The 16,386-nt window shown below is 32.8% G+C and overlaps 1 protein-coding gene across 1 annotated transcript in view; it reads left to right on the top strand.

Annotated features, from left to right (window-relative positions):
- The window catches only part of LOC111043714, a 57,259-nt gene extending 50,615 nt beyond the window's left edge, over nt 1–6,644 (top strand). Inside the window, exon 4 of the mRNA XM_022328745.2 lies at nt 5,024–6,644. Coding sequence (XP_022184437.1) covers nt 5,024–5,180 — 157 coding nt within the window. The 3' untranslated portion in view covers nt 5,181–6,644. The remainder of the gene's footprint in view (nt 1–5,023) is intronic.
- Nucleotides 6,645–16,386: the final 9,742 nt, after the last annotated feature.

The following is a 16,386-nucleotide window of genomic DNA, read 5'->3' as shown; positions in this document are numbered from 1 at the left end:
ATCGATGCCACTGAACAAACAATCTGTAAAAATTATGAAAAATCTGGAGTCATTGATATAGATAAAGATATAGAAGAACGCTAGCGAGCTGAAATCTACATATCGAACTCACAAAAACGTTCCAACGAAAATTTGAATTTGGTTCTGAAAAAGAAAACCTTTTTAAAAAAAGTGCTGTTGCATTGTTGAGACTCTAGAATAACGCTTATTGTAATTAATGGTGATTAATGGTATTATTCACATCTCCACAGTTCATAATCTGTTATTAAGAAGAACCATCATCTTATTTTTTTATTTCTCAGAAAATATCAGTTTCTCATCGTGAAAACTGTGGTTTCTATAAAGTGCGTGGAGTTTTTCGCTCAAAACTTTCTACCTTATTCCAAATTTGAGCCTTTCTTAATAATGAATATTCTGAATTTTAATTATTCAAGAATTTAATAAAATCTATTTGGTTCAAAATCCGCTAGCTTTTTGAGCTTTGAAGGGTGAGAATTGTTTTTTGATAAGTGAAAGTGACATAATCTACATTTTGATTCGAGAAAGGGGATAGCTTAAGGCATGAGCCTGTAGTGCCTTTCCTCATGTCATGTATTTGTATACAATGTGATTAATGAATGGATAAAATATTTTAGCAAAAAAAGATAACTCAATTAGCGCTTATTTTTCGAAGAAAAGAGTTGAACAATCTGCTCTATCAAATTCAGGTTCAATCAATTTCAGATTCTGTCCTTCAAGTTGGAGATCGATGACATGAGCCTGCTATAATCATTTTCACAAGAGCTCTAATTAATCTATAAAGCCTTCAAATTCCCAAACGATACATTTGAATTCTTGGGCGTCTCATGAGTGGCCATTAGTTTTAGTCTATAGGACTGACATTCAACCAAGAATGGCCTAACAAATTGTTCTGTGATGGAAGATGTGTTTATATTAATGTGGATTTGATCTATCACAATCATGATCAACATTCGATTTTATAACACAGCATGATGTTCTATCAACTAAAGTACTAAAATTTCTACTCATAGGAATCATCAACATCTTCTTACAATAATTAGGCTCTATTGGCCTGTACCGACATCCATTTCTTTCTTGGTCTTCCTATGCTCCACTAGCCTATGAAAATGATTCTATGAAATCGTCATAATAATTATTATACTTTATAAGCAATCAAATCAAGAACCTTGTGTTTTTCAAGCTTCTAGAGTATTATGTTTGCTTGAATTCATCAATGAACAAACTGGTGACTTATCAAAGACATTAACTACCTCTTGAAAAATTCAAAACGTATGCCTATTGTAGGCAGCGTGATAAAGCTGATTTGAAAACAAATTAAAACACAAAATTCTTGAGAGATAATTGTGACTAATTCTCATTTCAACATGGAACTCTTAGTTTCAGTTCACCTTGGATCAAGAACAGGTCAGGAACCCGTTTTTTAAATATCCTGAGATGCAGTAGTGCCGATTCCCTTGACGCCTTCAACTGGGTGCCTCTTCGTGTTGACGTCATATAAATACGTCATTCGCTTCCTCATAGTATGCTAACTACCTTATTATTTCCATTTTACCTGAATGCAGAAGTACCTCTGCGTAAAAACGTGTTCCTACTTTGGAAAAGGTGGTGTAGTCCTACAAAAAATCACAATTTCGTGTATTGTAAAATTTTGTTTTTCGACAAGGCCTGCGAGATAGTGACCTCTATAAACAGGTATCTCTCAAAACTCGACTATGTTGTCAACCATGATCATCTAGTTCTGATTCCTAAAAAAAATAAACACGATATGATAAGTAATGAATCATCAGGCAGAAGTGTTTTATTGAATTCAATTTTCAATACTCAAATTCAAAAAATGATAAGATACTCATACTTTTAATAGGGCCCTGGCAATCCATAACATGCTTGGAAGGTAGCCTGGAGATCGTTCAGCTTTAATCGTCTAGTAAACATTGATGTGCTATCAGAAGAAAAGAATATTATAATATGATGAGTTTTTTATTGTTTTACTACTCCAATGAAAAACACAGTTTTTATCATTCTTGGAAACGGCATGAGCTGAAACTAGTTGTGTTCAAATAAAAAAGTATAAGGAGGGGGTACTAGTGATTTCTATAATAAATATAAAATTGTTATCTGGATAAAATAATCTGTTCATTTTCTCAATTATTCATTTGTGAATGAGTATCGTACGTGACAAAATGTAGACTCTGAAAGTCTATAGTCAGTAGGCTAGTACCTCGTAAATTTGACTCAGGCCTATAATTTGTTGGAATCAAAGAATTTGTAACTGAAGAAGAGTAATTCATCGATTTCCCTTCACGACCAATAGTCGCTACATCCTTTACAATTTTATTAGTCTATGTTAAAAGCAAAGACATTTCCAGACATGATTGTCCCATTAATTAGGCAAGGTTGTCGATTGTCCAATTTGTTTTGGAAGGCACCCATCATCATCCCACATAACCGTAATCACACAAGAGAAACAGATCTCAACTCGATGAGATTGTGAGCTGTCATCGGTATTTGATTAGAAAGTTCAATCAACTCACGTTCAATCCAGATGAGTAAAATGAAAACATTTCTTGGAATGTTGAATCATTTTGTTATATTGTTTCAATTTTCTACTCGACTAGACTAGATCTCCAGAATAGGCAACCATCACGCACAATGACCATATCTTGAAACCAATGTAGTAATGAATGACCAATGACTATGGTGGCTGTATCATAATCATAATAACAATTATAATCATCTGAATTGGTATAATTACAATTATATTTTTTTGTACATCACGAATTTGCATTCGTATTTCATTGCTGAAGCGGTTGCAGTTATTGAAATTTAAATGGATGCTTCTTCAACAATGACGAGGCACTTCAAGGTCGTAGCCTACAGTTTGCAATTTGATAGAATAAATTTCTTAATCTACCGTTAGATTTGTCTCATGAAATTGAATACTGAAATGCCATTATGTTTATAAAGTCAATACTCTAGCAATACAAACTCTAGCTTATAAACTATTACAAAACTATTGATATGTATTTTGTACCTTCAATATAAAAAAAAAACTATTGTAAGTACTCCTATATGGAACTAAACATCTGAAAAGTTATTCTCAGAATTACTTTTAAATAATTATCCCTAAAATTAATGAATTTGATTAGATTCAAATAATCAGCATACCATTCTTGTGAATTGGAATCTTTTCTCATGCTTGCTAAATTATCACATTTGGTTTCTTCAGAATCACGAATAAGAACTAATATAAGAATAAGAGTTTAAGTCATGTGTAAGCCAATGTCCAATTCAACCTGTAATCATCATTCTCATGATATGAGAATAAATTCTCATAAATGATCATAGTTGATTTTAAACCAAAAATAATATATTATATTATTTTTGGTAGAAAAATGATCTATGATCATAATAAGGGGAATCACTACACACACCTAGAGAATGATTGAGTAATAATTATAAAATTATATCCGCTTTTCTCTATTTCAACAGATACGGATACCATAGGCTACAAACTGAAGGGTTCCTGTGGGTACCCCTGATTATCCGATAAAATTCGCTTATCGAATATTTTAGACGACTCTATTCTAGACAATTATCCAAAATATGTTCGAAACAATTATAGTTATTTATATTCAGATTCACATACGCAGACTTCAAGTCAGAAAAAGCAAACCAACAGTGTTGGTTATTAAACCAGTTAATGTTGGAATATTGATTACATTTTGAAGAGGTTGGAAAATTATATACTGAAATATGAATATAAAGAAAATGAAAATCTCAGTACCTTTTTTTTGGAATATTTTATCACAACATGTTTCGGACATTTATGCCATTTTCAAGTGATCAAATGTCCGAAACATGTTGAGATAAAATATTTCAAAAAAGGGTACTGAGATTTTTATTTTCTTTATATTTATATTACAAGTAGCCCTATACAGAAAAGAGACTGTAATATGATTATGTACTTTGGAATTAAAACTACACACAACACTTCTCACTTCATTGTTTGTTGTATTTTTATAGATTCATTCACAAAATCCAATGAAGTTTCAATTGATCATGAAATGGTGAATTTTGAAAAGTCAACTTGGAAACTCATCTTGGAACAGGAAAATCTCAACAATGTGATAGTGAGATAAAATTATTTTCAAAGTGAAAACTCCAAATGATTGCGTTCATTCCAAAGTCAATCTCAACTTTTGAATCCAATTATTCCAATGAGCTAACAGACTACTGGAAGCAGAACTTTGTGCCGACTAGCTTTTCTCTTTAGGATTAACTTCACCATCAGTTACACTCAACAGTTTGAGACACGTGAAGTAGATACTGCCACTGCTCATGCAGAAGAATGCTAAAAAAAAATTTCCAAAAAATTGCATGAATCGCCATTAGGGTGGTTCACTGCAGTTGTTTTTTACCACGTGCATTATTGAGAGTAGAATGAAAATGTGACTCAAGTATCCCATACTTGTTTTACAAGTAGTGAAGACCAGCTTCGAGATACTCTCACTATTTTAATCATTGTAAATTACTTTTGTATAAATGACTTTTAATGCACTTAATCTTTTCATTCTTCAGTTACGTGTACATTCTTAACCTTTACTCAATTAACTACTACGACCTGTTGACTTGGAAAAAACGATATCTTCCATGTATGTTGGGAGTGGGAAAATGAATAGTTACTAAATTAAATTCATTTGAGGAATCAATGAGCCTTTTCCATCAGAGTTGACACAAAATAAAATCAAGTCAACATCAGTTTGAAAGTTTGTTTGCAAGAAATCTGTAACTTCATGTGACAAAACTGTTGCAATATTTTCATTTCATCACTGATCAAACAAATACAAGTCAAACTATGACTAGAAGGCATATAAACAATAATGAAAATCAATTTTATAGTGAGAAATATTCTTACAGAAATTAGATTTTTTTCAGTTGATTCCGCATTTTATGATGTAGGAGAAATTCAATAAATTGTAACGTCTTGTTATTTTTGTTTCAGGTCGAGCAGTTTTCTTGGAAGCGACGATGGACACAAGGAATTCTTGAAAGCCATCTACATCGGTGTCAAGTCCAAGAATCCAGCAACATGCACTACAGCCTATAACAAATGCATTTATTCTTACGAACAACTAGTTCAGTTCATGAAATCATTCTGATTGGAATTTCCCAGAACTAAATAATCTGTGTTAAGAATATTGTCTGGAAACTATTGTTGTGCTGATACTAGCAGATAATTATTCTAATATGTCTGAAATATGTGACAGTTCACTATGTGATGCTAAAACATTTAGGGCCGGCTTCCGAGCTCGGGATTCACCTAAGTTCTAGCTAGACTATGAATAGCTGGATTCAGAAAATTGGCTTTCCATGGGGCGTAGTCGCAATCCACGTTTAAATTAAATTTCAAAAACTAGAAAATTGAACACAAAATAAAATAAAGAGAAAATAGTGTAAAGTTTCAGCTATTTTAAACTATTTAGGAATGTTTGATTTCGTCAAGGAAATTCGTTTCAAATTATACATATAAGAAAATAAGGACTATTTTGCTGCGACTACGCCCGGTTTTGGAAAGCCAATTTTCTGACTCCAGCTGTTTAAAGTCTAGAACTTAGCTAAATCCCGAGATCGGAAACCGACCCTTATACTGGGGAACCAGTTCAGTGAGATAAGTAGTGATAGCATAATAATATGCATCTTGATACTAAGTTACCATTTATGAATGTTACCGGTACCTTCAGTCTTGGCAAAAAGAAAATTATGTTCATTCTAGGGAAAAAATCTCCAAGGAGTAGAAGTAAGAACCCAATTAGTAGATGGAAATGGATTGTGTTAAGCCAAGGAATAGATAAGGAGTTTATGATGCATGAAAATGATTGTGAGATTATTCCCGTTTCTGAGTAGGTAGTTGTGGAGGTGAGATTGTGGTAGTTATCCATACTCATTAAATAGACTAGATGTTGTTCAACCATACATTTAATAACATAAATCTGTGAGATCTTCAATTCGTGTTTTGAAAAAACTTGCACACATCATTTACATACCAGTGGAATGAAAATTCTCTGGAGAAATTGTTAGTTTTATGTTACGAATAATAATCAAATTATTTGAATTTTTTCAAAGAATTTTCATCATTCAAATGAAATCCTCTCAATAATAAGTGTATCTTTCAAAACAAAAAATATTGCAAAAATACTTGATAAAAATAATAGAGTCCCTGTACTTTCTTGGGACGATTTTTGAAATAGATGTATCGGTATGACTATACATAGACTTAAAATCGAACTTATACTTAAGGTGGAATTGTAATTCAACTTCATTGATTCTCTTTTTCAAAGACAGAGAATGACACAAAAACACTGATAATTCAAGGAGATCACTATTGAAATAATTCTAATTATAACCTTAGAATTATTCAGAGATGATTAGCATAGTATAGTATGGGTATAGCTCAACCAAATAGTTACTTGGATATATTATAGGTTTAAGATTGTATTATAGCTATTTTTAGTATTGTAAATAATAGATTCTATGTTCGTTTAGATTTTTCTACCAAACTCTTTCAAGTCACTTGGAGATGAATCCTTCATCTCCGTTTGTTGAAATAAATTTCGTTTTCTATGTTTCTGTTTCTTATTTTGACTTCAACAGTTCAACATGTTTCCTGCCTTACAACTTAGATTATTCAGCTACAAATATACAATTGTCAAATCAATTTTTAGGCAGAAAATATATTATTTTCCAATAATAAATGTTTTCCATGATTTTTAGTGCTCCAAAAACACCCTAAGTTCTCAATGAAAAACACTCAAACATTATCATTCGAATCAAATTCATTCCCAATAAATATTCTGTGACTATATTCATATTAAGTGTCTAAATTCATGAATGTTATCTATGCAGAGCGACTTGATGTTGTACAATCCACTTGCTGATCACCAATTTGGCCAGACCGGTCTTGTTCACTGACTCGAATATTCAGAACACGATCCTAGCTCCTGTCTGCAAGGCACAGGTCGGGCCTGTAATTGGTTTAGTCGAATCTTGCTGGATGGGGTATGAGAAATCTTGACCAAAATTGATCATGAGATGACGATAATTCAATAATCACATAGTTTCTCGTGGATCTCTTGACTATAGGAACTTCTATATTCATTTAGTGAAGATTTAAGAGTCGTACAGTTGTATGATAACATTATTAAAAAAAAGCTGGAAAAACACGAAATTTTCCTTTTTTGTTCACATGAGTCCATGTTTGGTGAGACATGAGATGAGGAATACAAATAAATGCCAGACGGGAAGGGAGTCGAGCCCATGACCAATGCCGTGATATAGAATTATTGGATCTATAACTCATATTACTTATTACTTCAAACGATGTGCTTTGTTTATATAAGTTAGCGAGAATACAATAAAGTGAGTATAGCCTCTAGTTTCCATTTTTAAACTTTCAAAACATTATTTTGGGGCGCTTGTAAACATAATACTCTGATACTTATCCTACAACATGATAAAATGTGAAATAGTAATCATTGTAAACGATGATCGAGAGCTTTTATATTCATGCTCTATTTGTAACTCTCTGGGATTATACAGAATATCGGCTCAGATTCAGTTCATATAATATCTTATTATGATAATAATACTATCTCAGTTATCAAATTATCAACAGAGACCACCATTAGAAGAACAAATGTTAATTATTCCTTATTTTGCAATATTTTTGTTTTCATGTTTTGCTTTTGATGAATGAGTTGTGTAGATAGGAATTATGATTTCATCAACTATAAACATGTCTATGAACATGAAAATGAGTATGAACTATAAACATGAAAAAGAGAATCAAAAGAGAATCTTCTCAAAATCAAGTGGAAGGTGAGATTGCAATCTAGAAGATATGATGAATAGGAAAAGGGACTGATATAGGAGTACCACTGTAATAGAGTGAGAGTAATAGAGTATCACTTCATACTTCAAAATCTCTATTCAAATCGCATCAACGTCTTTTGCAACACTTGAAATAATTATTTTTCGTATAGTGTAGAAAATGGACTTTCCACTATACGGAATAATCATGTAATACACTTTGAACCAAATAATCCCATAAGTTTTCCATGGATAAGATTCAGGATTGGCATTGGAAAATCCCTTAGATGGGCTGACAGCAATTTTCAACTCACCCTCAGCACCCATAACAATGCCAAGTGATTTTCTCTTCTCAATTGAAGTGTTTCGACACACCAAACACGTTCTATATCATAATTTAATTTTTTGCTGATGCTTGTGACATATTGATTGATTTCATATCCCCAAAATCATACATTAAAGAGTCTTGTAAACAGTTGAGTAAAGAAAACAAATTCCAATACCGAGTACGAACCATAATCTTATCAAAGACAGATAAACAACTGTTATCTGACCTATAAAGGCTGCACTTAGCGAATCAATTAATGTAGAATTTCTTTTGGAATCTTCTATATCTATAAAAGGCTAAGCCTCGAAAGACTGAAATCACACCACAGCCCAAACTACTGAGCCTATAAACTTGACATTTTACACAATTATTGTCTATGGTAGCCTCAAAACATCCACTAAGAAAGGATTTTCAGAAATTTGCCCCCCTGAGGGAGCTGGGGCCCCCCAAAAATGTTGTAATTTTTAACCGCTCAGCGAACATTGCACAGCAAAGTCACGAGGAACTTTTTTGTTCAGCTACGAAAAAAATTAGATCTATGCAGAAAAATTCCGATCAGGAGCACAAGGGGGTTAAGGAGAGGGCATTTTTTGAAAATTTTGTGGTAAAATCACACTACAGCTCAAACTAATTGGCCTACGGACTTGAAACTTTGCACAAATATTCTTTAAACATGCTAGACGCGCACTAAGAACGGATTTTGAGATATTTTGCCTCTAAGGGCTTCAAAGGATGAAAATGGATCCTATTTAGTGAGGTTATGAACATGGTAAGGTGAACGCCATATGGAACTGAAATAATTGACACATGATAATTCTAACATTATATGTTGTAACCATTGAAAAGCTTAAAATAATCTTATCAATAAGCTGATCGAATTAATTTTTTGTTTATCGAGAGCGCGAGCTTGCCACGAGTTTGTTCCATTGTTGTATGCTTGGCCAGTTCGGTTTGCGCCTTCTATCAGCTGTATATGGAGTCTCATACATTCCGATTAGAACAGAGCAAAGAAATTTTCTTTGGTGAGGAGTTTGTTGATTATTTTTTTTTCAAATTCAAATTTTATTGCCTTCGAAAGTCACATTGGAAACTTTCTTAATTAATAGACAACAAGATTACAAAAACAAAATGTCAAACATATACCTACATTTATTTGTAGCACAGCCAGAAAAAGACAAACTTGAGTACCAACCGGGAGTTCATTTAATATAACTAAAATATATTTTTTGTGAATAAAAAGTACGAGTTGATGAGAGATGTGCATAATCCCTTATATTTGATCCGAATGTTTATTCATATTGTAGTAGTCGGGGTCACTGCAATCAAAATTCGTTTATTCTGTAGCTAATAAATATCATAGGTATTGATTGTCCATAATGTATCCAGTGTCCATAATGGACGTGATTGAACTACTCAAAATTAATGGCTTACTGGTCCCTCATAGAATGTATAGTATTCCTGGTGATTGTGCCTGTCTTTTTTCAGCGTTGACTATTAATGATAAAGCTTTTTACAACTAGCTTACCCGGCGAACTTCGTACCGCCTAAAATTTAATGTATCTCATGTCACACTCGACTCCATTTGGTGAATCATGAAATTTATCTGACATTTAATATTCTAATTTACATCTCAATATGGACTTCCTATGTGCTTAGTCATGCAGCATTCATTATTTCGAAAACATATTCTTCTCAATCGATTGGTAATAATATCTATCAGTAGAGTGTTGAATTGAAAAAATAGATAGGTTGAATCAGTCTTTCAATGATTAATTCAATGTTTTCATAGTTGTTGATTGTCAATAGATGGTCCAAGAAACATGCGATGTACGATGAGTCACACAGAATTCCATATTCTTTCCATCTTCCATTTTAGGATGAATATAAGCTAAGCTAAATTAAAAAAATCGAATTATTCTGTCATTCTTCAGTAATTAATAAATGCAATATGAACAACTCTCTTCCGTAGGTGAATAATTTTTTCTCAACATTTTCTAGTTTGTCAATGATAGGGGAGTGATAATTATTTGTATAGGTCTTCTAAGGAACCATTATCTACAGCTGGTACCAATCAACTACAATTCAACTCCAAACTACCGTTCTAATGCCAGTACACAATTTATCACAGGGTGACGTGTTTATTACAGCTGGTAACTCCAGATTCTAATTAATCTGGACACATACAATATGATCTTGAATCATTATCATCTTTCCGGTTCCTCGGTAGCCGCTCGGCCGACAATTTCGAAAACATATCTCTGTAAAATGGATTAATAAATAATTATTGTTGCCCCCCCCTTTGAAAATTTCTGTTCAGAAAACATCCCCAATATTCACACAACATATTCCCAAAGTTTGATGCCGTTATGTCAAGTAGTTTTCAAGTATATAGGGAACAAACACATAAACAGACATTCATTTTTATATAATATAGATTTACATTCGGCTCAAAGAAAAGCCTCTCTAAATGGAGGTAGAATGATAAGGTTGACAACTTTCAGCTCTGTTGTTTTAACATTTTGTTTTCAAATCACTTTCAAAAAGATCATGTAGTACCTATTGTCTTTGAGACACTTCTGGCGCTATTATAGTTTCACCACTATTCTGTTCCACAGTCCTATCTCTTGCAGTCGTTAACCATATCTTCTATATAAGAGAGAGTAGGGTTGTGTTTGTTCCTGTGTTCGTGTGTTCGTTTTTTGCATAAAAAAATGTCAACCTGTGGATTGCATACCGGAAAAAGGGGAATGATTTAGATCTCCAAATTTTGCACATTGATTCTAAAAATATCAATCTCATGCACCTCGAAGCTCAAATTTCAATTCTGCTTCTAGATACTTCATAATTAATGTTCAAATTCCAGTTATGGGACATACGATTCCATACAGCAAATTCACCAAATCATAATAATATATGATAGAAATTGAAAAAAAAATAGCTGTTTTATTATTGCTTTCTACCTGATTCCACTTAACCTCAATAATATTGTTTTGATAATATCAATGTGAAATTTGTCTAAGCAAAAGAGTGGACTGTATAAAGGGTGAATTTGTAGGTCATGAAACTCAGTAGAGTAATCAGAAACTAACAAAATCCACATATAAATTTGATGGAGGAAAATTCCAATGTGCTTACATAATATGTATTAAATGAAAGCAAATTGGCATGTACAGCAAATGGTAACTCAGGATTGAGATTGAAATGAAAAAAACAAATGAAAGGTTGAATATAATCACAACTTTAATTAAACTGTTTGTAATGCAAATAATAACTGAGAGAACTATGATAAATTCAGAACAGTGAATGATTAAACCAAAATTAATCAACAGGCTTGATAAAAAATGAAAAGTTACTGAATATTGAAAAATTACAATTAAATGCTCAAAGGAGCTCTATTGAAAAGGAGCTCAAGTAACAAATACAAGAGTAATAAAAACTTTGAATCAGCACAATTTGTAATAAAACGTTTTATAAGAATAAGAAAGTTCAAAATCAAACAAATGATGATCGATTACAAAAGTTCTACGATAAATTTAGAATGGATAAGCTGAACAACAGTTATCGCAAAGTTAAGGTACGGTAATAATCGATACATAAGACAAGATCTGCAAAGGTGCAAGAATCAAGAGACTGAACTGACACAAAGGAAATTAATAAAAATACAATATTAGTAAAATACAAGTAGAAAAATGTTTCTAATTGCTTGCTTGAATTTAAGTAAAAATGACAAAATACAGGAGTGATGTTTAAACACTCTCAATTCTTTGAAATATTTAAAGATTGAGTTACAATAAGACAATATTCATTTGAAATCATGAGATTAAAACTTGAGAGACTACCAGAATAATCGATTGAGTTTGAGACTATTTAAACTTTTGGAAATCGAAATGAAAATACATTAATATGTAAATCAATAATGGAAAGGCAAGCAACAATTATTTATTATGAAGGTTACTAAATATTGTCAATTTTAAAACCAAAAGGATACAATCACCAATGAAAGATTAAGGCTTTAAAATTAGTGAAAAACACTCAATTAAGAAGATTCACTGGATATTGAGATAATATTAAATATTGAATATAGGATTCACTGATAGATTGAGACAAGTCTTGGAAGGTAGAGCAAATATACTTTAAACTCAGAATATTCAATTTAGAAGAGATAGCACAAGATCTATAACCAAAGTGAATATTTTGCTTTGAAATTGGAAACAATAAAAAATAATGTTAGATAAAGGACTTGGCTCAGAAAGTTCGAAGCAACAGCAGGTGGAGACAAGCACCAGCGTGTCCGCGCAGGTGGTGCAGATCAGGATGAGAACCTCAAACCAAGATTCTGGAGACCAGCAGGAATCCAAGACGACTCTAGGCTGACAACAGTGAACCCCTCACTGTTATAAGAAACCGATGAAGCTCCGACGAAGACACTCCAAAGGCGATGGCGAGATTGGATCCGAACGTACGGTAGTAGCGTTTCCAGATACAAGACGATGTGAAAGAAGAAACCAATTCTTCAATGAGTAGCATTGCAAAGATCCAAAATTGCAAGCTAGATGCGAAATCCGAAACATAAGATGAATTTGGATTGAAAACTGAATGAATGAAGAGGTCTCAACACTGAAGAAAAGTTCATGTACACTGCAAGGTTGTGACACACATGAAAACTTGGAATTGAGATAAATAAAAAACTAATGAGTCGATTTTGATTTGGACATATAGCGCAGATTGATTTATCAAAATCAATGCTGACAGTGACCATACTTCATGAAAATACTTGAAGTTTTGAAGAAACATTTGGGACTTCGAAAAGTTAGTGCACAAGAGACAGGAACAAGCAGGAGGACGAAGTAGCGTTTAGGCTTGAAACAAAGAATCAAGAAGGAAATGACTATGTGACTCAAAATACTGTCAACACATAACTGACGAGAATACTAATATAATGAGAGACAATCCATATGTGAAATATAATTGAAAATGATTACAAGAAGTGAATATAGATTATTTATCTATAAGAATACCGGTATCTAAAAGACAAAATTGAGACAAAAACGGAACTACAAGCGGCCATGAAATCTCGACTGCGATACAAAAGGCAGTGAGTTACAGACACTGTCACGTGGTATTTTAACACCACAAAATACTTTTAATATAAACTATTGAGCTTCAATAGAATATTATAAAATAGAAAGAATAGATAGCCTAGTCAAGTTACCGCTCAAGTAAAATCAAATATTATTCATGATAAAGAGATATCAGGTTATCTTTAAGCGATAAGAAAATCATGCAAAATTGTAATTCAACAATAATGAGAATTCCTTGGCAGAAATAAAAATTATAAAGCGGCTTATTCATTATTGGCAGATCATGAAAAATAGAAGTTTGCATGTATATTTTGAGGTTAGAATTCTTTTGTTTTGTTCTGATGAATCAATCGATCTAGGATCAATTTACAGTTCTTTGAATCGATACCTAACAAATCAGCTGATTGTTCGATCAATCAGTATGAATTGAATTATTGTAATTTACTTACAAAATATATATTATATACACTAGGGAAGGTTTATGTAAATAGATAAGGACAACTATTATTGTTACACGATTATTTATTGCAATCTAAAAAAGTATGAAAACCAAGAGTACACAAAGCCCACATAAAAATAAAATGTATATCATTTTATAGCATCATATATCGAGATTTATTTATTGGAATAATCTAAGACTATTACTTAACTTATATATTTAAAAATTTTCATTTATCTTTGTATAACAAAGTTAGGAAAACCCTGAATCTTAAAGAACCAATTACATCACGTCTTACTAAGATTAGAAAGCCAATCAGAAGGAAGCTTATAAATCGTTCAAGGAAGAGATGAAACTTTTCTAGAAATCACTCTCTGTGGCTTACGATTTCGACTTGTGAGGAGCACATGGAGATTAGGGTTCTTTCTTCCTATTAATTTTCAAAAGCATCAAGCCAATCCCTATTTAAATGTAAAGTATATGTAGTTAATGTTTGATTATTTGTGAACTCAGTGTTGCTAAAGAGTTCTTAATTGTAATTTATTCCCGTAAATATATTTTTGATACTGATCGAAATTCATAAGAAATCTGGACCATGTGCGAGCCCAGCAGAGACGAAAAGGACCTGCCTAATTAATTATTGGAAATAATTAATTTACTCTACAAGACCTTCAAGAACATCATTATAGTGAGTGTGCGAAATTTGTCTTAAATGAGTTCATTTTAAGAAGGCCTTTAGCAGTGAATTGGGGAATTGATCAAAGCACTATATAAATTTATTCGAGTTTAAGAAATTCACAACGTGTTGAATGCTATCATATAGTCTATAAGAATGTTTTATGAATTTACTTGATTTATGTAGGAAGCTTATTTCCATGCACGGCACGAACTCAAAAACCCTGAGATTTTTAAATTGTTATTTCTATTAATTATTTTTTGCTCATTGATCAAAGCATGTCCTGTTAAATCTACAGACCAAACAGGTTTTAAGTTGTAGAATTCTGAATTGACTTGAAGTCCAATTATCAGTATTATTGAGAAAGCTGCAACTGAGGTACTCGGGAAAAAGCTGAGAAGAAGTAGTAAGAAGCGTTTAAGGATTTGGAACTGTGATATAGAAACTGCTATCCGAGAAAAGCAGACGGCATACCTCGTATTTTTGCAGAAAAAGACGCAAGAAGCTTAGGAAGATTACTTACAAAAACGTAACATTGCAAAGCAGGTGGTGCGGAACGCTCAACAGGTTTCATGGGATAAGTTTATAAACGTAATAGAAAATGATATTCATGGAAGGCAACAATGTGCATATAAGATAATGCAATCGATAAACAGGAGTGAAAAAGATGATGCATCATTGAATATGATATCTGATACTGAATGGAAAAGTCATTATAAAGAGTTATGGTTTTCTGAAAATGTCCCGAACACTGCTCCTTCAGATCCGCTTGCAAACAATTCTGTGGACCTCATAACAAGGGAAGAACTGCTTCAAGCATTGCAGAGCATTAAAAACCGAAAAGCTGCTGGCTTGGATGGACTGAATGGAGAACTCTTTAAATATGGTGGTTTGTTTTTAGAGCTGAGGTTTTTGCACCTGTTGAACGAGTGTTGGAAAAGATGTGAAATCCCGACAGAATGGAAAAAGGCAGAAGTAATCTCTCTTTTCAAAAAAAGGAAAGCGAAATAATTGCAAAAATTAGAGGGGAATCGGTTTACTTGGGTAAAAAATCTATTCTAAAATAATAAATGGTAGAGTGAAAATTATTTGCAGAAGCTATTTTAAATGAAGAGCAAAGTGGCTTCAGGAAAGGACGTTCTTGCTCAGACAACATTTTTTCAGTGAAAAGAATAATAGAGAAGAGAAGAGAGTTCAATCTTGAAACGCACATGGCTTTCATCGATTTTGAAAAAGCGTTTGACAGAGTGAATCGATGCCGTTTGTGGGACATTCTTAAAGAGAGAGGATACCCTCTTCACCTGGTGAATGTGATTAAATCGCTCTACAATAAAACGCAAATAGTAATCAATACAGGTAAGGATCGACTAGACGAAATGATTATAAATCAAGGAGTTAGACAAGGGTGCAGCCTATCACCCATTTTATTTAATATTTATGTGGACCACATTTTCAGAAAATGGAAATGTAGAGTAGCTTTAGGAATTAAACTAACAAATGACGAGTACCTGAATGCATTATTGTTTGCTGATGACTTGTGGATTATTCAAGACAGTGAAAATGACCTCCAAAAATCAGTTTATGTTCTTAACGAAATTTGTAAAGAGTACAATTTTAAAATATCAATAGACAAGACAAAAACTATGGCTTTCACAGGTAAACATCCAACCCGGTCAAAAATTGCGATTGACAACAAAGTTCTGGAACAAGTGTCGAAATATACATATTTGGGATGCGACATCAGTTATAGTGAAGATTTGGATATCGAGAAAAAGATTGGAAAATTTCAAGTGGTATGTGGCAATATTAGCAGAACCTTGGGGAAGCAAGCACGGAGAGAAACTGTAATGAAATTTTATAGAATAATGGCTGCTCCAGTCCTCCTCTACGGAAGCGAGTCGTGGGTTACAACTAAACCCCTAGAGAGTAGAGTGCAGGCGGCGGAGATGCGATTCCTCCGGAGAACCAAGGGCTG

Source organism: Nilaparvata lugens, chromosome 3 (assembly GCF_014356525.2).
Source record: "Nilaparvata lugens isolate BPH chromosome 3, ASM1435652v1, whole genome shotgun sequence".
Lineage (NCBI taxonomy): Eukaryota > Metazoa > Arthropoda > Insecta > Hemiptera > Delphacidae > Nilaparvata > Nilaparvata lugens.
Note: the sequence above shows the minus strand (reverse complement) of the source record. Positions and strands in the feature narration are given on the sequence as shown.